The sequence below is a fragment of the Delphinapterus leucas genome, chromosome 3 (genome assembly GCF_059928025.1).
Source record: "Delphinapterus leucas isolate spDelLeu-1000000601 "Yukka" chromosome 3, BTC_Dleu_Yukka2, whole genome shotgun sequence".
NCBI lineage: Eukaryota > Metazoa > Chordata > Mammalia > Artiodactyla > Monodontidae > Delphinapterus > Delphinapterus leucas.
In genome coordinates, this window is record NC_143131.1 from 90,533,869 (window position 1) to 90,557,359 (window position 23,491).

At 37.8% G+C, this 23,491-nt stretch overlaps 1 protein-coding gene across 14 annotated transcripts in view; it reads left to right on the plus strand.

The window, feature by feature from the left end:
- The window catches only part of FER (FER tyrosine kinase), a 476,299-nt gene that overhangs the window by 436,157 nt on the left and 16,651 nt on the right, over positions 1-23,491 (plus strand). For all 14 annotated transcript variants that reach the window (XM_089909164.1, XM_089909159.1, XM_089909160.1 and 11 more), the window contains one exon: positions 4,652-4,806. In XM_089909164.1, the coding sequence (XP_089765290.1) occupies positions 4,652-4,806 (155 nt within the window). The remainder of the gene's footprint in view (positions 1-4,651; positions 4,807-23,491) is intronic.

A 23,491-nucleotide genomic window follows, 5' to 3' on the forward strand; every position in this document is an offset into this window, starting at 1 on the left:
CTGTTCCATTGATCTGTATTTCTGTTTTTGTGCTGGTACCAAACTGTAGCTTTGTGGTATAGTCTGAAGTCAGGGAGCCTGATTCCCTCAGCTCCGTTTTTCTTTCTCAGGATTGCTTTGGCTATTCGGGGTCTTTTGTGTTTCCATACGAACTGTAAACTTTTTTGTTCTAGTTCTGTGAAAAATGCCATTGGTAATTTGATAGGTATTGCATTGAATCTGTACATTACCTTGGGTGGTATATTCATTTTAACAATATTGATTCCTCCAATCCGCGAACATGGTATATCTCTCCATCTATTTGTGTCATCTTTGATTTCTTTCATCAGCATCTTATTGTTGTCTGAGTACAGGTGTTTTGCCTCCTTAGGTATGTTTATTGCCAGGTATTTTATTCTTTTTGATGCAACAGTAAATGGGATTGTTTCCTTAGTTTCTCTCTCTGATCTCTCATTGTTTGTTAGTGTATAGGAATGCAAGAGATTTCTGTGTATTAATTTTGTATCTGCAACTTTATCAAACTCATTGAAGAATTCTAGTAGTTTTCTGGTAGTGTCTTTAGGATTTTCTATGTATAGTATCATGTCACCTGCAAATAGTGACAGTTTTACTTCTTCTTTTCTGATTTGGATTCCTTTTATTTCTTTCTCTTCTCTGATTGCTGTGGCTAAAACTTCCAAAACTATGTTGAATAAAGGTGTCAAGAGTGGACATCCTTGTCTTGTTCTGATCTTAGAGGAAATGCTTTCAGTTTTTCACCATTGAGAATGATGTTAGCTCTGGGTTTGTCATATATGGCCTTTAAAATTAGCGTGTCTAATTTTACAAAGATGTCTGCTAGAATGACTGAGAGTGCATTAAATCTATAGATTAATTTGGCCATCTTAGCAATATTGACTTCCACTTCATGAGCATGGACTGTCTTTCCTTTTATTATTATTTTTTTCTCAGTCAGGTTGTATAGTTGTGAGTGTAAAAAACTTGATTGTCTTGTTTTATTGGCATTACTGTAAATGGAATTTATTTTATTTTCCAATTGTTTGCTGCTATCATGCCAGAATATTTTTTAATATTAACCTTTTACCTTGCAACTTTGCTAAATTTGTTTATTAGTTGTTACATAAATTCCTTGAGATTTTCTGTGTAAAAGTAAAAATCATATCATCTGCAAATACTGCAGGTCACAAACTGTATCTCACTGTTCCAGGTCCTCTTGTAGTAGTAGCAGCAGCAGCAGCAGTAATAGCTTGTTTAAGACTTATTTTGAATCATATATTGCATACTAGCACTTTACAACCATTAGCCTCTTTAACCCAGCTAGGTTGTGTTTTTTAGATGCCTAAAACGAAGATTAACCAAGGCCACTCAAATAAGTGGCAAAGCTATTGTTTGTTCTGGCCATCTCTGCCACAGGTAGGACTTGGTGTTCCTGAGCATATATAATATAGTTCCTTCCTACAGATTAAGACGGACCAGCATTTCACTATCAATCACTCACTTTGTCTAGCAACAAACCAGAGTCCCTCACTCTTCCAGTGGGTGGCTGGGGAGCAAGTCAAAGATTTAATTTTAACCTTGGGCTTCTTCTAAGGTTCTCCATTGTGAAACTTGGATCTGATGAATAAAGCCAATCTTAGCAAATTAGTAAGGTAGAAATTGTCACATTCCTTTCTGAATGTGTTTAGGTACTATCACCCAAGGTTCCTACTAAAACATAAAAGGCTAATTTAACTCCCTGAGGAAATATCATCATTACCAGTCAACTACTGATATAAGTCAGTTGCTCAAGGTACTTCCTATGTTACAAGACCAATCCTATAAATTAGACTTTATTTTTTTAGAAGCCTTGAGTCATGTTTGACATATAGGGGTGCATTTCAAAGGTAAATATGTAAAACCATCTCAGCTGAAAGAGAAACAAGTTGTTGACTCTTCCTCAGGGGAAAAGAATTAGAAAAGAAAGCATAGAATAGACGACCTGCCTTTAGCAGGGATCACTGCTAGGATAAGACAATATATATATATTGATTCAACAAACATTTATTGAGCACCTACTATTTGCCAAGTACTATTCTGGACATTGGGGATACAGCTCTAAAGAGCACAGATGGATACCATCACCTCTTTTCAAGGGCTTCACACCTGCCATTGTCCCCTTTCCCTTCCTGCATCAGTTTTACCCTCTATACAGTATTATTCCTGTCTGCGTAAATTCATGTAATAGCCCCCATATTAGGGGAAAAACTCCTTTGACCTGAAACCCCCTCTAGTTGCCTCCCCATTTCTCTGTACCCCTTTATAGAAAATTTACTCAGAAGAGTGTCTAAACTCACTAGCTCCACTTCGTTTTCTCATTCTCTTTGGACACACTCCAGTCATGCTATTGTACCCACCACTCCTCTGAGATTGCTCTTGTCAGTGTCTCATTAAATTCCATGTTTGCAAATATAATGGCCAGTTCATAGTTCTTCTCAGTAGTAGATGACAGTTAACTTCTATTCCCGCTTGAAAAGCTTTCGTCACTTGGCTTCCAGGACACCAGCCCCTCTGTTGGTTTCCCTCCTGCCTCACTTGCTGCTCCTTCTCAGCCTTCTTTCTTCAATCCTCGAAATTATGGAGCACTTTTACTAAAACAGAAGAGGAAATGCACATTAGGGAGCAACTGGCTGTCTCTGCCACACTCTGTGAATCTTGTTCTTCCCCCAGTTCCCCATTTCACTGTCAGCTCCAATCTTCCAGTTGCTTAGGCCAAAATATCTTGGGTCATCCATGACTCTTTTTCTCTCCTACTCCACATCCAGTCTACCAGCAAACCCTGCTGATTATATTGATACTTTCAAAATATATTCTGAATCTGATAGCTTCTGATCACCTCCACCACTTTCATCTTAGTGTAGGCTCTCGTCACCTCTTCTAGACTTCTGAAATAGTCTGCTTACTGGTCTCTCTGGTCTTGCCAGTCCATTCTCCACATAGTAACATATAATCCTTCAAAAGCTAAGTCACATTATGTCACTCCTGTGTGCAGAACTCTCTGGTTACCTCCTAGCTGAATAAAAAGCCAAGGAGCCTACTATTAAAAGGCCATATATTATTTGGTCCTGGCTAACTCTGATTAAATCTGCTATTCTCTCCCTCACTCATTCCCCTCCAGCTCTGCTGGCTTCCTTGATGTTCCTTGAATATACCAAGCATGAACCAATTTTAGGGCCTTTGTATCTACTATTCCTTCTACCTTGAATGCTCTTCACCTAGATATCCCCATGGCTTGTTCCTTAACTCCCTTCAGGTCTTTGATCAACTATCACATTATCAAAGAGACCTTTCCTAACAACCTGTCTAAAATAGGATTCCCGCTTGTAAATCTTTTTCCCTTTATATAACTCTTTTTCTTCTTAACACTCAACATCATTTGACCTATTATCTGATATTCTTTGTGTGTGTGTGCATGCTCATATACTTTATCTATATTTTCTATATATCATCATTTATATGTACATATATGAATTTGATTATTGAATGTCTTCCCTACTAGAATGACAGTACTTGGTCTGTTTTGTTCACTGCTGTCTTTCCTATTAGTTAAGGGTGGTCAAGATAGAGTTCTCTGAGGGGAGAAATGTAATGGTACTTCCCCTTTCTTTTAAAGAAACTTCCTAAAAATTCTAGACAACTCTTCTGCTTATATCTCATTGGCCAGTATTTAGATTATGGCCACAGCTAGCTGCAGGGGAGGTTCGGAAGTATAGCAGTTTGAGCTAAGAATGAATGAAGAGGAGCCAGCTATGCAAAAGCCTAGAAGGAGAGCATTCCAGGCAAAGGGAATAGCTAAGTGCAAAGCCCTACAGTAGAAATAAGCTTGCCATGTTTAGGAGATTTGTCCTATGTTTGGGTACAAAAAGAAGCTGAATATGGCTGGAATATAGCAAATTATGGAGAGACTGGAACGAGACAAGTTGAGAGAGAGAGAGAGGCAGGGCAGATCATCACGTAGGGTTTTGCACATCCCAGATGCAAAAAAAAAAAAAAAAGAGTTGCCAGACTCTCTGGCACCTCAGCCATTCTCCAACATTCTGGAAATTCTAGGGCTACACTGCCAAAGGCTACTTAGCAGCTACAAGCCACATGCAGCTATTTAAATTAAATTAACTAACTGAAAGTAAAGAAAATTTAAAATTTCAGTTTCCCATCACACCAGCCACATTGCACGTGTTCAATAGTCACACGTGGCCAATGGCTACCTACTGGGCAGCACAGGTCATGCCAGACAGCATATGCCATTGCCACAGAAAGTTCTGTTAGTGCTGCTCTAGGAAAGCCAGTCAAAGGAGAAATAATGCCAAGTCTGCTTAGTCTCTTCTCTGTGATTTTTCTCTCTTAACCCTAGAATCAGTGTTTTTCTATTTAAATAGAAATAATATATGTGGTGCCTAGAGATTAGCCTGTGGCCTTTTCCATATGCAAATGTTCTTGCGGATGATTTTTACCTATGACAGAAAAGATGAGAAAGACTGGTAAATTGCAAGCATTCTTAACCTCATTATGAATACATTGCAAATGTAAAATTGCAAAGCATGGAAGTCAGTCATAAGTGTGAAAGCGGCTTTCAATTTGTTTTAATAGGTGTTTTCTATGTCTTATTGTAACCTAGGGATCTTGCTGCAAGAAACTGTCTGGTAGGTGAAAATAATGTTCTGAAAATCAGTGACTTTGGAATGTCTCGTCAAGAGGATGGTGGAGTGTATTCATCTTCTGGCTTAAAGCAGATTCCCATTAAATGGACGGCACCAGAGGCTCTTAATTATGGTAAGAATAGACTTCTTTTCTTTTTGGTGGTAAAAATGGACTCCATTAGCACAAAACATTCGCAAGCAAAGTTACAGGGGTAGAGCAGAGCTCCAGTTAGAATCATCTGAGGAGCAACAAAAAAGGATGTGTAAGTGTGCAGACTTTGCGCCTGAACGTGAGCACAAACTTAATTCATTGATCTTATTAATCAGATTTTTGTATGGAAGATTGCTAGATTTAAAAGATGGATAATACTTACAAGCATTGTTAAGTATGACTGTACCTCTGAAAGTTTTTATTGTTATCCAAAAAAAGATTATTTCTATCTTAATAGTCAAATTATACCCAGAGTAAAAATGTTGCTGTGGCTCTGGACTATTTCTTTTGAATATCTTATAATTGGTCCAATAACCTCATCTAATGTTAGGTTCCTAAATATTAAGTCAGTCAATGCTGTAGTTTCTCACTCTGAAAACTGACATGGTTTCTTAGCATCTCATTCTCTGAAACTTGTATAAATCTTGTGGGAAGAGAGAGATGGGAGTTACATTTTAAAACAGCAGGGATTTTTTTCACTTGAATTTTTATGTATCATTGTGATTGGAAGTAAATACAGCTTGTATTATCTGTGGTTGGGATGAAATGGGCCATAGCAAGATGGGTAAGAGCTCAAGAATTTTTTTTTTTTAAATGTGCTTTTAAGTGAAATTAAAAATTACATTTTCATTAAGGGAAGCAGCATATGAGCCATGAGTTGGTGAATGGGTATAGTATGTTTTGAATAAAAATATCATAAAGTGGAGGGAAGCATCATGCAATGTCCCTGTGTCCTCAGTCCTGCTCCTAGAAGTAGAGATGCACAAGAGGCAGGCAAGGGCACGCAGCTTGTGAGACTCCGTGCCAGCTGGCACCATGCGTGTGTGGCCGCTGCCCCTCATCATGGTCCCTGCCTTGCTGCAGCTCGTAACAAAGCATTCATCAGAAAATATTTAGTAAGTGCCACCTCCACGTGGCCAGGGCACCAAGCCTCGCCTCAGCCTCCTACTTCTGCCTCCTTATGGCTGGACCTAGACCAGATGTGGGAGGGAAGAAGCTGAGGTTTGTGACATGAAAGCATATTAGAGAGATTGAAGACAAGATGGCAGAGTAGAATAGGACTTGAGCTCACCTCCTGTTATGAAAACACCAAAATCACAACTGCTGAACAACCATCAGCAGAAAAAGACTGGAACCTACCAAAAAAGATATTCTACATCCAAAGACAAAGAAGAAGCCACAATGAGACGAGGAACAAGATCCAGCTCCACCCACCAGTGGGAAGGCACCAGGAAGCCTGCACAAGCCCTTGGACCCGTCTCACCCACCAGGGGGTCAGACATCAGAAGCAAGAAGAACTACAATCCTGCAGCCTGCAGAACAGAGCCCACAAACACAGAAAGTTGGAAAAAATGAGAAATATGTTCCAGACGAAGGAACAAGATAAAACCCCAGAAGAACAACTAAGTGAGGAGGAGATAGGCAATCTGCCTGAAAAAGATGATCCAAGATCTCAGAAAAAGAATTGGAGGCACAGACCAAGAAGATACAAACAATGTTTAATGAAGAGCTAGAAGATTTAAAGGACAGAGATGAACAATATAATAACTAACTGAAGTGAACTATATACTAGAAGGAATCAGTAGCAGAATAAATGAGGCAGAAGAACGAATAAGTCAGCTGGAAGACAGATTGGTGGAAATCACTGCCACAAAACAGAATAAAGGAAAAAGAATGAAAAGAGATGAGGACAAACCAAGAGATCTCTAGGACGAGATTAAATGCACCAACATTCACATTATAGGGGTTGCAGAAGGAGAAAAGAGGAAGGGCCTGAGAAAATATTTGAAGAGATAATAGCCAGAGACTTCCCTAATGTGGGAAAGGAAACAATCACTCAAGTCCAGGAAGCACAAAAAATCCCATACAGGGTAAACCTGAGGAGGACCATGCCAAGGCACATATTAATCAAATTAACAAAAATTAAAGACAAAGAGAAAATGTTAACAATTTATTGGCGGGAGACATATTACTATGTCTCTTGTTACCCGAACATTATTGACCAGAGATGTATCAATACGTTTTTAGAGAGTGATACAATTAATATCCACTTGCAAAGTTGTTAGAGCTTAAATTGATCAACAGTTCATTAGACAACTTATGATGTCATTATCATTCACATTTTCCTCTGTTAGGTTTTTGTTCCAACCTTGTGTGTATTATAAACTCAAGTTTATTACCATAAAATTTTCAAAAATGACACATCACTAAATTTTGAGTGAAGAAGAATTTTTCGGTGAATTTTATGCAGATACTTTCTCTGAGCAACATATATACTAGTGTCTCAGAAGATGATAGTTCTTCAGAATATAGTTGTGATTCACACAATGTGAATATTAGACCAAGAAAAAGACAAAAAACCTTAGTGATTGATTCTGATACAGAAAGTGAAAATGAAACTCACAGTGCTGGAGAATGCTCCTTTGCTTCTACAGAAGAGTGGATTGAAGACAACATTTCATGAAAATTAAAAGACTTTACAGGTGTGTCAGGTGTAACTGCTGACTGTAATAACCCACAAAGTGTTAGTGAAATAACAATTAATTTTTGGTAATGACTTTTTCGAGTTGGTCACTTCTCAAACTTGTATCACCAGCAGAATGAAAAATCATATAAAAACTATGATGAGGATTTAAAATGGACTGATGTAACCAGTAGTGACATGAAGAAGTTTCCAGTAGTGACATGAAGAAGTTTCTTGGATTAATAATTTTGATGGGACAAGTAAGAAATTCACAATGGAAAGAATATTGGTCGACTGATCCCTTACTTGAAACACCTGTCTTTCCAAAGATTATGACAAGAAGAAGGTTCAAACAAATAATGATATTTCTTCACTTGAACCATAACTCAGAAACTGTACTTCCTGCAGACAGAACTTCAAAAGCTAAACCTCTTTTGTATTATTTTCTACCAAAATTTCAATTGATCTATATACCCAAACAAGAGCTGTCACTTGAGGAGGCAATGATAGAGTGGAGAGGACGACTCAGATTCAAAACCTGTATTCCCAGAAAACTTACAAAATATGGAATTTTGGTCAGGATGGTTACCGCAAATGAAACGATATATATGCTACCTTGAGATTTACATGGGTGAAGGAAAGAAACTGCAAGAAACAATATTATCGGTCCTACAACCTTACCTTGGTTCATGGCACCATATTTACAAAGACAATTATTACAACAGTGTGTCCACATCTGAAATATTGTTGAAAAATAAAACCAGAGCTTGTGGGACTATAAGAGAGAATCATGGTCTACCAAATCAATTAAAGAAGAAATCTAAAAATCTACAGAGGGGAGAAATGACATTCTTATGGAAGGGAGAAGTGATCTTCTTATATGGAAAGACAAGAGGCTAGTCTGCATGGTGACAACTCTTCATGACGCCTCCATAGCATCTACAGGAAAGGAAGACAGGAAGACTGGCCATCAGATAACTAAACCCACTTGTATATTAGAGTATAATAAATATATGAAAGGAGTTGATCGATCTGATCAATATCTGGCAAACTTCAATATCCTCTGGAAGACTCAAAACTGGTATAAGAAAGTGGGTTTCTATTTGAGTAGTTGTGGTTTATTCAGTGAGTTTAAAATTTATTGTAGCCTTAATGCACAGAATTAAATGACTTAACAAGCAATTTTCATTAGCAGTAGCTAGAGAATGGGTAACTGACAATTCTGGTGAATGCAGTGGTAGTCCTGCACCTGGTCCTTCTTGTGGCATTTCTAAAAGAGCCCCCAACAAAGATCCACCTTGTCAACTATCAGGTAAAATAAAAGAACATATTCTAGAGGAAACAATACCCACAGGACTAAAAGAACAAATGCCACCAGAAAGTGTAGAGTCTGCTCTAACAGGGGAAAGTGCAGTGAAACACAATATATTTGTAATAGATGTTCTGTTCCCCTGCGCAGAGGTACCTGCTATACTGCCTATCACACTCTAACGAACTATTAGAATACTTTAGTAAGACATGTACAAAGTTTCAAATAAATACATTAAGTTCAAAAAAAGTTGTTGATATTTACTCAAACGCGGGTGTTTCAACATTCACTTACATAACAAATCGCCTGGCCATAGACGTTATTTTCTGCAAAAATCCCCCAGTCAATAATGTGTTAAAAGCAATAAGAGAAAAGCAACAAATAACATACAAGGAAATCCCCATAAGGTTATCAGCTGGTTTTTCAGCAGAAACTCTGCAGGCCGGAGGGAGTGGCAGGATATATTTAAAGTGATGAAAGGGAAAAACCTACAACCAAGAATATTCTACCCAGCAAGCCTCTCATTCAGATTTGACAGAGAAATCGAAGCATTACAGACAAGCAAAAGCTAAGAAAATTCAACACCACCAAACCAGCTTTACAACAAATGTTAAAGGAACTTCTCTAGGTGGAAAAGAAAAGGCCACAACTAGAAACAAGAAGATTACAAATGGGAGAACTGACCAGTAAAGGCAAACATGCAGTAAAGGTAGAAAGTCATCCACATGCAAATAAGATATCAAAACCAGCAGTCATGAGAATAGGAGAGTACAAATTCAGGATATTGGAAATGCATTTGAAAATAAGAGACCAGCAACTTAAAACAATCTTGAACATATATAGACTGCTATATCAAAACCTCATGGGAACCACAAACTAAAAGTCTACAATACACACAGAGAAAAGGAAAAGCAATCTAAACACAACACTAAAGATAGTCATCAAATCACAAGAGAACAGAACAAAAGAGGAAGGTAAGAAGAAAAAGACCTAAAAAAACAAATCCCAAACAATTAACAACATGGCAATAAGAACATACATATCAATAATTACCTTAAATGTAAAGGATTAAATGCTTCAACCAAAAGACACAGACTGGTTGAATGGATACAAAACCAAGACCCATCTATATGCTGTCTACAAGAGACCCACTTCAGATCCAGGGACATGTACAGACTGAAAGTGAGGGAATGGAAGATGGTATTCCATGCATATGGAAATCAAAAGAAAGCTGGAATAGCAATACACATATCAGACAAAATAGACTTTAAAATAAAGACTGTTACAAGAGACAAAAAAGAACACTACATAATGATCAAGGGATCAATCCAAGAAGAAGATATAACAATTGTAAATATATATATTTACAATTGTAAATATATATATATTGAGCACCTCAATATATAAGGCAAATGCTAACAGTCATAAAAGAAGTCAACAGTATCACAGTAATAATGGGGGACTTTAACACCCCACTTTCATCAATGGACAAATCATCCAGACAGAAAATCAGTAAAGAAACACAGGCCTTAAATGACCTTAAATGACACATTAGACCAGATGGGCTTAATTGATATTTATAGAGCATTCCATCCAAAAGCAGCAGATTACACTTTCTGGAACATTCTCCACAACAGATCACATCTTGGGTCACAAATCAAGCCTCGGTAAATTTAAGAAAATTGAAATCAAGCATCTTTTCCAAATACAATGCTGTGAGACTAAAAATCAACTACAAGAAAAAAGCTGTAAAAAACACAAACATGTGGAGGCTAAACAATATGTTACTAAATAACCAGTGGATCACTGAAGAAGTCAAAGAGGAAATCAAAAAATACCTAGAGACAAATGGCAATGAAAACACTATGATCCAAAAACCTTTGGGACACAGCAAAAGCAGTTCTAAGAGGGAAGTTTATAGCAATACAATCTTAACACAGGAAACAAGAAAAATCTCAAACAACCTAAACTTACACCTAAAGCAACTAGAGAAAGAACAAATGAAACCCAAAGTTAGTAGAAGGAAAGAAATCATAAAAATCAGCAAAGAAATACATAAAATAGAGACAAAGAAAACAACAGCAAAGATCAATGAAACTAAAAACTGGTTCTTTGAAATGATATACAAAATTGATAAAGCCTTTAGCTAGACTCATCAAGAAAAAAAGGGAGAGAGCTCAAATCAATAAAATTAGAAATGATAAAGGAGAAGTTACAACAGACACCAAAGAAATACAAAGGATCATAAGAGACTACTACAAGCAACTATACACCAATAAAATGGACAACCTAGAAGAAATCGACAAATTCTTAGAAAGGCACAATCTTCCAAGACTGAACCAGGAATAAATAGAAAATATGAACAGACCAATCACAAGTACTGAACTTGAAACTGTGATTTAAAGACTCCCTACAAACAAAAGTCCAAGACCAGATGGCTTCATAGGCGAATTCTATCGAACATTTAGAGAAGAGTTAACACCTATCCTTCTGAAACTATTCCAAAAAAATTGTAGAGGAATGAACACTCCCAAGCTCATTCTATGAGGCCACCATCACCCTGTTACCAAAACCAGACAAAAATATCACAAAGAAAGAAAAGTACAGGCCAATATCACTAATGAACATAGACACAAAAATCCTCAACCAAATACTAGCAGCTACATCTAAAAGAATGAACAGCTACATCTAGAAGAATGACATTAGAACATTCTTTAACACCATACACAAAAATAAACTCAAAATGGATTAAAGACCTAAATGTAAGGCCGGATACTATAAAACTCTTAGAGGAAAACACAGGCAGAACAAACACTCTTTGACATAAATCGCAGAAAGGTCTTTTTGGATCCACTTCCTAGAGTAATGAAAATAAAAACAAAAATAAACAAATTGGACCTAATTAAACTTAAAAGCTTTTGCACAGCAAAGGAAACATAAACAAAATGAAAAGACAACCCACAGAATGGGAGAAAATATTCGTAAATGAAGCAACTGACAAGGAATTAATCTCCAAAATACACAAACAGCTCATGCGGCTTAATATCAAAAAAACAAACAACCCAATGAAAAACTGGGCATAAGAGCTAAATAGACATTTCTCCAAAGAAGACTTACAGATGACCGACAGGCACATGAAAAGATGCTCGACATGGCTAATTATTAGAGAAATGCAAATCAAAACTGCAATGAGGTATCACCTAACATGAGTCAGAATGGCTGTCATCAAAAAGTCTACAAACAATAAATGCTGGAGAGGGTGTGGAGAAAAGGGAACCTTCTTACACTGTTGGTGGGAATGTAAATTGGTACAGCCACTATGGAGAACAATATGTAGGTTCCTTAAAAAGCTAAAAACAACTACCATGTGCTCCAGCAATCCCACTCCTGGGCATATATCTGGAGAAAACCATAATTCCAAAAGATACATGCACCCCAATGTTCATTTCAGCACTATTTACAATAGCCAGGACATGGAAGCAGCCTAAATGTCCATTGACAGAGGAATGGATAAAGAAGACGTGGTGCATATACAATGGAATATTATATATAAATGGAATATTAGCCATAAAAAAGAGTGAAATAATGCCATTTGCAGCAATATGGTTGGACCTAGAGATCGTCATACTAAGTGCAGTAAGTCCAACAGAGTAAGATGAATATCATATGATATTACTTATATGTGGAATCTAAAAAAAATTATACAAATGAACTTATTTACAAAACAGAAACGGACTCACAGACTTTGTAAACAAACTTATGGTTACCAAAGGGGAAAGGTCAGAGGTGGGGGATAAATTAGGCGTTTGGGATTAACATATACACACTACTATCTATAAAACAGATAATCAACAAGGACCTACTGTATAGCTCAGGGAATTCTACTCAATGTTCTGTAATGACCTATATGGGAAAAAAATCTGAAAAGGAATGGATATATGTATGTATATATAACTGAATCACTTTGATGTATACTTGAAACTAACAGAACATTGTAAATCAAGTATACTCCAATATAAAATAAAAATTAAACTGAAAATATCATAAAATGATTCTTCATTGATTTAAAGTGAAAAATTACTTCACCATGAAAAATTAATAAGGTATTTACAAATGTCTTAATGGCTTAATTAAAGACCAGGTAACTTAGAAAGAGCTTGGAGGTGAAACTCATGTAACATAAAATTAGCCATTTTAAAGCAAACAATTCAATGGCATTTAGTACATTCACTGTGGTGTGCAACCACTGCCTCTGTCTAGTTCCAAAACACTGTCATCACTCCAAAATAAAATTTATACCCATATTAAGCAGTTACTCCTCATTCCTTCCTTCCCTCAGCCACTGGCAACCACATATCTGCTTTTTGTTGCTATGTATTTACCTATTCTGCATATTTCATATAAATGGGATCATACAATATGTGACCTTTGGAATGTGACTTCTTTCACTTAGTATAATGTTTTCAAGGTTCATCCATGTTGTAGCATGTGTCATTATTTTACTCCTTTTTATGGCTGAATAATCATTCTGCTGTATATATTTGCCACCATTTATTCATCTGTTCATTCATTGATGTATATTTGAGCAGTGTCTACCTTTTGGCTGGTGTGAATAATTCTGCTATAAACATCTGTATGCCAGGATTTATTTGAGGACCTATTTTCAATTATTCTGAGTACACACTAGGTAATATGGTAATTCTGTGCTTCACTTCTTGGGGAACCACCAAATGTTTTCCAGATAAAGCTTTGGAATGTTATTGTTTTGGAAGTGAATTAGGGTGGATCGAGACACCAGAATCTGCTTTGTATTTTGCATCTCAGCAATGCTATGGCATAGATAAGTGTAGGTAGTTGTCATTGTGAGAAATTGACTAAGCTGTTCTAGTTCCCAACAATGAAATTTTTTAACTTAATACTCCACAGATACTAATCCTCACCCTTAGTGTGTCTTGCCATGTGCTGGCAAGAGAAGCTTTTGGAAGCTTTGCAGATCACAAACTAATTCCACCATTCCTCAAAATCTAGAGAAAATGGCAGCCCTGCTATTTTCCACAGTGATTCTTCTCTGGGGTGGTTATTACTCTAAAGCTATATTCCTAAGGAGAACAATCACAGGGTAAAAGAAAGGACTGTATTCTTTTTATTTACACAGAGGTTTTCTTTAGATGACAAAACATTGTTAAGCACCTTCTTCTTGATTCTTACAGCATCCCTATAAAGGAGCTGGACTTGGGAGCCCTAAAACCTTATCAATAAAATCCAGCTTTCTAGAATGTGTTCTTAACCCTGTTTGCCAGATTCTCTATATTACACTGCCTTTAAAACTCCTCTTACTGCTAAGCAGTTATGCCAAGTAAAATCCTGCCTTTCAATCACAGTGTATTTTAGTTGAATTTCAAGCTGACTAAAGTATTTACAAATCAAAATTCTAATTCCAAATATCTTTAAGAGCCAGACCTAAATTTGGTATGTCATATAATAAAGACAGGCAAGAAGATCTTTGATTGGCAGTGAGGGACCTTTTTTAGCAGTCTTTAATGTTAATTTTATAAAATGCAGAACAACACACCCTCTCACCATACGCAAAAATAAACTCAAAATGGCTTAAAGACTTTAACATAATACATGACACCATAAAACTCCTAGAATAGATCCTAGGCAAAACATTCTCTTACATAAATCATACCAATGTTTTCTTAGGTCAGTCTCCCAAGGCAATAGAAATAAAAACAAAAGTAAACAAATGGGACCTAACCAAACTTATAAGATTTTGCACAGCAAAGGAAACCATAAACAAAATGAAAAGACAACTTACAGAATGGGAGAAAATATTTGCAAGTTACGTGACTAACAAGGGCTTAATTTCCAAAATATATAAATAGTTCATACAACTCAATAACAAAAAAACAAACAACCCAATCAAACAATGGGCAGAAGACCTAAATAGACATTTCTCAAAAGAAGACATACAGATGGTCAACAGGCACATGAAAATATGCTCAACATCGCTAATTATTAGAGAAATGCAAATCAAAACTACAATGAGGTACCACCTCACATTAGTCGGAATGGCCATCATTAAAAATTCTACAAAAAATAAATGCTAGAGAGGGTGTGGAGAAAAGGGACCCCTCCTACACTGTTGGTAGGAATGTAAGTTGGTGCAGCCACTGTGGAAAACAGTTCCTCAGAAAACCAAAAATAGAATTACGATACGATCCAGCAATCTCACTCCTAGGCGTATACCCACACAAAACTGTAATTCAAAAAGATATATGCACCCCTATGTTCACAGCAGCAGCATCTACAATAGCTAAGACATGGAAACAACCTAAATTTCCATCAACAGATGAATGGATAAAGAAGATGTGGAACACATATACAATGGAATAAAAAACAAAATAATGCCACGTTCAGCAACACGGATGCAACTAGAGATTATCATACTAAGTGAAGTCAGAAAGAGAAATACCATATGATATCACTTATATGTGGAATCCAAAATATGACACAAATGAACCTATCTATGAAACAGAATCATGGACACAGAACAGACTGGTGGTTGCCAAGGGGGAGGGGGGTTGGGGAAGGGATGGAATGGGAGGTTGGGATTAGCAGATGTAGCATTATGAATGGATAAATGACAATGGATAAGCACAGAGAACTATATTCAATATTCTATGATAAACCATAATGGAAAATAATATTTAAAAAAAGAATGTATGTGTATGTATAACTGAATCACCTTGCTGTACAGCAGAAATTAAAACAACCTTGTAATCAACTATACTTCAATTTAAAAATTTGATAAAAAATAAAATGCAGAACAATTTAGATGAGGGAAAGATTTTTAACAGGATGAGAAAGAAGTGGGGAGTATTTGTTACCCAATCCAATGAGGGAGTTCCTGAGTGTCTACAAGTGTCATGGCAACCCTGAGAAATTCAGTTCTCATAGACTAAGATTGCTGAAGATTGGCTCTGAATCCTAGCACTTTTTTAACAAGAGAAAATATAAATATTTTATGAAAGTCTTATTTTTTTGTTCCACTTCTTCCATGTTTCTTGCAGATATCAATTTATGATTGGTGGTAAAATTTTGCCTCATTTCCAGGGGTCTTTTTTTCCCCACGGATTCTTTTTTTCACTTTTGCCCTCAGAGTAGATGAAATGCTGCCCAAGTCTCCATGCAGTGTGGGGTTAGGGTAGATGGAAAACCCCTTCAGTCTAAGAAACCTCTCTGAAATTTTAGCTTAGGGACATAAAATTAAAGTTGTTTTCACCATTATTTTGTCATTAGTGTTGTCATTTAATTTTTGAAAAGATGATGCATAAACTTGTTTTCGTTTTGTTTTGTTTTAGTCAAGCAGTATGTAAAGGGCCTACAATGAAATGTAAGCCCCTCTCCCCACCCTTGTCTCTAGCCACATAATTCCCCTTCCTAAAGGCAAATACTCTTATCATATTGTTGTATTCTTCTCAGAGATTTCTCAGCCATCTAACTGTACATATCTCCCCCCCTTTTTAAGCACACAGTGGTAGCGTACTTCATAGCCTCCTCAGCATATACCACCTCTTCAGTACACCTGTTACCAAAGGTACTGTGATTGTAAGGGGCAAATAAGATACTGATTTCCAACTAAGGAATAAAACAATCTGTGTAACAATCATTAAAAGAAATTTTTTCATTTGTCACCTGCGAACTTGGGGCTGATACAACCCATAGAAATTTAATTACTGTGAAGTAACTAAGTACTCTGAAATGCAAGAGAGGTAGGATTTATAATGTAGAGTCCTGGATCAGCCATCAGGACCAGGTTTCCCAACCAGTCATGTCATTAGTTGCATGACCTTAGCAAGCGATCTATTTCTCTACACCTATGTTTTCTAATTTGCAAATGAGAATGATAGTGTCCTTCCCTGCAAAGGGTACTGTGAGCATCAAATTAGACATGGAAAACTAGCAATGTGCTATATGGCCGTAAGTAACTTTCAGCCCATTACAATTATCCAGCAAGGTTTCAGGTCAAGATGACGATATAGGTAGACCCTGAACTCACCTCCTCCCACAGACACATTGAATCTACAGCTACATATGGAACATTTGCCCCTGAAAAAAACCTAAAAACTAGCTGAGCAACTCATACACATTGGGCAAAGGAGGAAAAAAGCCACATGGAAGCAGGTAGGAGCAGCTGACTTAAAATGTTGCCCTAAATCCCACCCCTGGTTCGGTGACCCACAATCAGGAGGGAACTCAAAACCTATAGCTTCTCCCTGAGGAGCGAAGGAAGATCAGGCATCCTATCTTTTCAGACCTGCACCTGAGAGATGAGCCCCCAAAACATCTGGCTTTGAAAATGATCTGGGCTTGCATCCACAAGACCCTCAAGGCTTTAGAAAGCTGAGAACTGCTTCTTAAAGGGCTCACCCACCCCAGGGCCCAGCGCAGAATCAGCTAATGGAGAGACTCCTAGACTTTACATAAAAGAGCTTCACTTGCTAATCTTAATGCATTAGCCTGAGGGGCAGGCATCTAATTTAATGCATCTAGGGCCCTGACAGGGTATTTCTGGCTGGCAGGCACCATCTTCATGCTTTCCCACTGCTATGATCTAGAGTGCCAGTATCTCCCAGAGGGGAGCTTTTACACATGTCTGGTGCCCTGGTTTTTGTAGCTGCCACCCAGAGGACACCCTTTGATCACCAGGCTCTGGAGACCCGGGGTCGTGTATTCCTGGAACCCACAGGACTGTAACAATCTGAGAGTGAGTTTTTGGCAGACTGCCACCTCCCAAGGCACTGCACTGGCAGCAGACTGAAGCACACCCCCAGTCTTTCTGATAAAGACCATTTGCTTATCCAGGAGCTTTGGCCTGAGGGGCAGGCTTCTGGTCTGGCACACTTCTAGGGGCCTATAGAATTGCTCTCAGGGAATGAGGCTGGTGGATGCCGTCTTTGTGCTATCCCTCTGCCTCACTCTAGCTCACTGGTATCTCCAAGAAAGGAGCTTAAACACTTGTCCGGTGCCTCAGTTTTTTCAGCTGCTGCCAGGAGACACCTCTACATTGCCTGGCTCTGGTGACCAGCAGAGCTGACACTCCTGGGTCCCACAGAACTGAGAAAGCGTTCTTAGACAGCTACCACCCTCAGGGCACAGCAAGAGGCAACAGACTCAGGAGCACAGTCTTTCCATGAAAGGCCTATAATCTTGTGCTAGAGCTTCAGCCTGAGGGCAGGCTCCAGGTTTGTCACATGTCTAGAAGCCTATCAAGGTGCTCTCAGGGAATGCAGGCCAGAGAACACGATTTTGTGACTTGCTCTGCCTCGCTACAATTCGTCAGTATCTCCCAGAAAGGAACTTACACACTTGTCTGGAGCCCCTATTTTTGTGACTGTAATCCAGGGACCATTCCAGATCACCTGGCTCTGATGGCCAGCATGGCTTACACTTGCAGTCTGACAGGACTGTATATATTTGCATGCTTTAAAGTTGCTACCTGAGGGTCTGGCTTCCAATCAGCCTGAATTTATGTGCTAGATATTCCTCTTTGGGACACTGACAGGTCTTGGAACACCTTCAACTACTAGGAGCTATTAAAAAATAAAATAGGCTTCTTGGACAATCACAAAGGCTTGAGAGACAACGGAGAGTTAGATCAGAGCTGGACGGTAAGTTTTATCTCCTACAGGAGGCCACTCCTTCAGGACTGGGAGAGGTGGCTGTTTCATCTAATGCATGGAAAGAACACAGGAAATCAAGCAAAATGAGGAATGTGTTCCAAATGAAAGAACAAGATAACACCTCAGAAAAAAACCTTCACTAAACGGACATAGTTTATCCACCTGATAAAACGTTAAAGTTGGTAAAGAATGGATGAACATAGTGAGAATTTCAACAAAGACAGAAAATATAAGAAGGTACCAAAGAAAAGACATAGAATTGAAGAATACAATAACTGAATTGAAAAATATGCTAGAGAGGTTCAACATCATACTACATGAAGCAGAATAAAGGATCAGTGAGCTCAAAGGGCAACGGAACTCATCCAATCACAGCAATAAAAAGAAAAAAGAATGAAAAAAGCCAAGAGAGTTTAAGGGACTTATGAGACAACATCTAGCAGACTAATATTTGCATTATAGGAGTCCCAGATGGAGGAGAGAGAGAGAAAAAGGGGCAGAAAACTTATTTGAAGATATAATGGAGGACTTCCCTGGTGACACCGTGGTTGGGAATCCACCTGCCAATGCAGGGGACATGGGTTCGATCCCTCGTCTGGGAAGATCCCACATGCTGCAGAGCAGCTAAGCCCGTGCGCCACAACTACTGAGCCTGCGCTCTAGATGCTGCGAGCCACAACTACTGAGCCCATGCACCACAACTACTGAAGCCCGCACGCCTAGAGCCCATGCTCCACAACAAGAGAAGCCACCACAATGAGAAAGAAGCCCGTGCAGCGCAACAAAGAGTAGCCCCCACTCACCACAACTAGAGAAAGCCCTCACACAGCAGCAAAGACCCAACACAGCCAAAAATAAGTAAATAAAAAATAAATAAATTTAAAGAAAAAAATAGATATAATGGCTGAAGACTTCCTACGTGGGAAAGGAAAGAGACACCCAGATCAGGAAACCCACAGTGTTCCAAATAAGATGATGAACCCAAAGAGACCCACACCAAACACATTATATTTAAAGTGTCAAAAGTTAAAGAAAAAAATCTTAAAAGCAGCAAGAGAAAAACAACTTGTTATATACAAGTGATTCCCCATAAAACTACCAGAAAATATCTCGACAGAAACTTTGCATGCAAGAAAGGAATGGCATGATATATTCACTGTGCTGAAAGAAAAATACTTCCAACAAAGAATACTCTACTTGGCAAAGTTATCATTCAAATTGAAGGAGAGAGAAAGAGTTTTCCAGATAAGCAAAATCTAAAAGAGTTCATCACCACTAAACTGGCCTTACAAGGAATGGTAAAGGGACTTCTCTAAGCTGAAAAGAAAGCTTGCTAATTAGTAACAAGAAAATATATGAAAGTATATATATCTCACTGGCAAAGGTAAGTATGTAGTAAGGTAGTGGATCAATCACTTATAAAGGTAGTATGAAGGTTAAAGACAAAAAAAAATAAAAACTATAACTACAAAAATTAGTTAAGGGATATACAAGATAAATAGGTGTAAAATCTGACATCAGAAACATAAAACAAGGCAGGGGGGAGTGAAAATGTAGAGCTTTTGAATGTGTTCAATCTTCAGTTTTTTTAATCAACTTAAAAATGTAAGTTGTTATATGTAAGCCTCATGGTTACCACAAAGTCAAAATCTATAGTAGATACAGTAATGATAATGAGAAAAATCTAAGCATACCATTAAAGAAAGTCATCAAACCACAAAGGAAGAGAGCAAGTGAAGAAGTAAGGAACAGAGAGGAACTATAAAACAGCGAGAAAGGAATTAAAATGGCAATAAGTACATACATATCAATAACAACGTTAAATGTAAAGGGACTAAATTTGCCAGTCAAAAGACAGTTGCTGAATGGAATAAAAAATAAGACCCATCTATATGCTGCCTACAAGAGACTCATCGCAGACATAAGGACACACAAAGACTAAAAGTGAAGGGATGGAGAAAGATATTCCGTGCAAATGAAAACCAAAAGGAAGCTGGGGTGGCTATATTTATATCAAACAAAGTAGATTTTAAAACAAAGACTGTAATCAGAGAGAAAGGAGGGCATTACATAATGATAAAGAAGTCAGTCCAACAAGAGGATATAAAATGTGTAAATATTTATGCATCTAACGTAGGAATACTTAAATATATAAAACAAATATTAACAGACCTAAAAGGAGAAATAAACAGCAATACAATAATAGTAGGGGACTTCAATACCCTACTTGAGTCAATGTAAAGATCAGATGGAAAATCAGTAAGGAAATGTCAGCCTTAAATGACACTTTAGACCAGATGAACCTAACAGAGATATATATATATATATATATATATATATATATATATATCTATCTTGGGCTTCCCTGGTGGCGCAGTGGTTGAGAGTCCGCCTGCCGATGCAGGGGACGTGGGTTCGTGCCTCGGTCCGGGAAGATCCCACATGCCATGGAGCAGCTGGGCCTATGAGCTGTGGCCACTGAGCCTGCACGTCCGGAGCCTGTGCTCCGCAACGGGAGAGGCCACAGCAGTGAGAGGCCCGCGTACCACAAAAAAATAGATAGATAGATAGATAGATAGAGATATCTATAGATCAGTATACACATGCCATCCAAAAGAAGCAGAATACATATTCTTTCCTAGTGCACATTGAATATTCCCCAAGACAGATTATATGTTAGGCCACAAAACAAGTTTTAATAAATTTAACAAGACTGAAATCACATCAAGCATCTTTTCTGACCACAATGGTATGGAACTAGAAGTCAATTACAAGAGGAAAGCTAGGAAATTCACAAATATATGGAAATTAAACACGTTACTGAACAACCAATGGGCCACAGAATAAATCAAAAGAAAAATCAAAATTACCTTGAGATAAATTAAAATGGAAATAGAACATACCAAAATTTAGGTGATGCAGTAAAAGCAGTTCCGAGAGGTATGCTCATAGTAATAAATGCCTACCTCAAGAAACAAGAAAGATCTCAAACAACATAACATCACACCTCAAGGAACTAGAAGAAGAACAAATAATACCCAAAGTTATTAGAAGGAAGAAAATGACAAAGATCAGAGCAGAAATAAATGAAATAAAGACTAAAAAGACAATAGAAAAGATCAGTGAAACTAACAGCTATTTCTTTGAAATGAAAGAATTGACAAAACTTTAGCTACACTCAGCAAGAAAAAAAGTGACAGAAACCAAATCAAAACAGTTAAAAATGAAAAATGAGACATTACAACTGATACCACAGATATACAAAGGATGGTAAGAGGCTTCTATGAACAACTATATGCCAACAAACTGGACAACCTAGAAAAAATGAAAGAAATCTCTCAAAAACCTTCTGAAATTGAATCAGTAACAAAAAAAACTCTCAACAAAAAGAAGTCTAGGAATGACTGGCTTCACTGGTGAATTTTACCATACATTCAAAGAAGATTAATACCAGTCATTCTCAAACTCTTCCAAAACAGAAGAAGAGGGAATACTCCGAAACTCATTTTATGAGTCCATCATTACTCTGATATCAAAACCACACAAAGGGCTTCCCTGGTGGTGCAGTGGTTGGGAGTCTGCCTGCCGATGCAGGGGACATGGGTTCATGCCCCGGTCCAGGAGGATCCCACGTGCCACAGAGCGGCTGGGCCAGTGGGCTATGGCTGCTGAGCCTGTGTGTCTGGAGCCTGTGCTCCACAACAGGAGAGGCCACAGCAGTGAGAGGCCCGTGTACTGCAAAAAAAAAAAAAAAAAAAAAAAAAACACACTCACAGAAATCACAAGAAAAGAAAATTACTTGGAGGGGCTGAAGGGTGTAACCACGGCCAGGTCAAGTTCAAGATTTCAGGATGTGGACATGCAGCAGCTGGTGACACAGAACCTGGCTTGAGGTACTGACCAGTATTTCACCCCCAGATGCTTTGGCACCGACATCAATGTCACCTCAAGAAGTTCGGGCACATCAAGTAAACTATGAATCTAACCTTCCTGGGAGAGCCCCTCTGGATCTGCTCCAATCCTGACTGAGGAGTCTCCTCCCCTCTCTTCTGCCATTGTTCCTGATGAACACAGAAGCAAAAATTCTCAACACAGTGTTAGGAAACGGAATTCAGCAATACATAAAATAATAAAAGGATCATACATCATGATCAAGTGGGATTTATTCCAAGGATACAAGGATGGTTTAACATCTGCAAATCAATCAACATGATGCACCACATTAACAAAATAAAGGCTAAAATTCATATCATCATATCATCTCAATAGATACAGAAAAAGCATTGGACAAAACTCAACATCCCATTAAGATAAAAATTCTCAACAAAGTGGGTACAGAGGAAATGTACCTCAACATAATAACGGTCACATATGACAAGCCCACAGCTAACATCACAGTTCACAGTAAAAAGCTGAAAGTTTTTCCTCTAAGAACAGGAACAAGACAAGGATGCCCACTCTCACCACTTTTATTCAACATAGTATTGGAAGTCCTAACCACAGCAATTAGGCAAGAGAAAGAAATGAAAGGAATCCCATTTGGAAAGGAAGAAGTAAAACTGTCCTTATTTGCAGATGAAATGATATTATATAGAAAATCCTAAAGTCTCCACCAAGAAACTGTTAGAACTAATCAATGAATACAGTAAATTGCAGGATACAAAGTCAAAATACAAAAGTCTGTTGTGTTTCTATACACTAATAACAAATTATCAGAAAGAGAAATTAAGGAAACAGTTCCATTTATAATTGCATCAAAAACAATAAAATATCTAGGAATAAATTTCACCAAGGTGAAAAACCTGTACATTGAAAACTATCAGACACAACCAAAGAAACTGAAGAAGACACAAGTAAATGAAAAGATATTTCATGCTCATGGATTGGAAGAATCAATATTAATAAAATGTTCATACTACCCAAAGCAATCTACAGATTCAGTGCAATCCCTATCAAAATTCCAATGGCATTTTTCACATAACTGGATCAAATAATACCAAAATTTGTGTGGAACCACAAAAGACCCTGAACAGTCAAAGCAATCTTGAGGAAGAAGTACAGAGCTAGGGGCATCATGCTCCCTGATTTCAAACTATACTACAAAGCTATGGTATTTAAAGCAGCATGGTATTAGAATTAAACAGACAC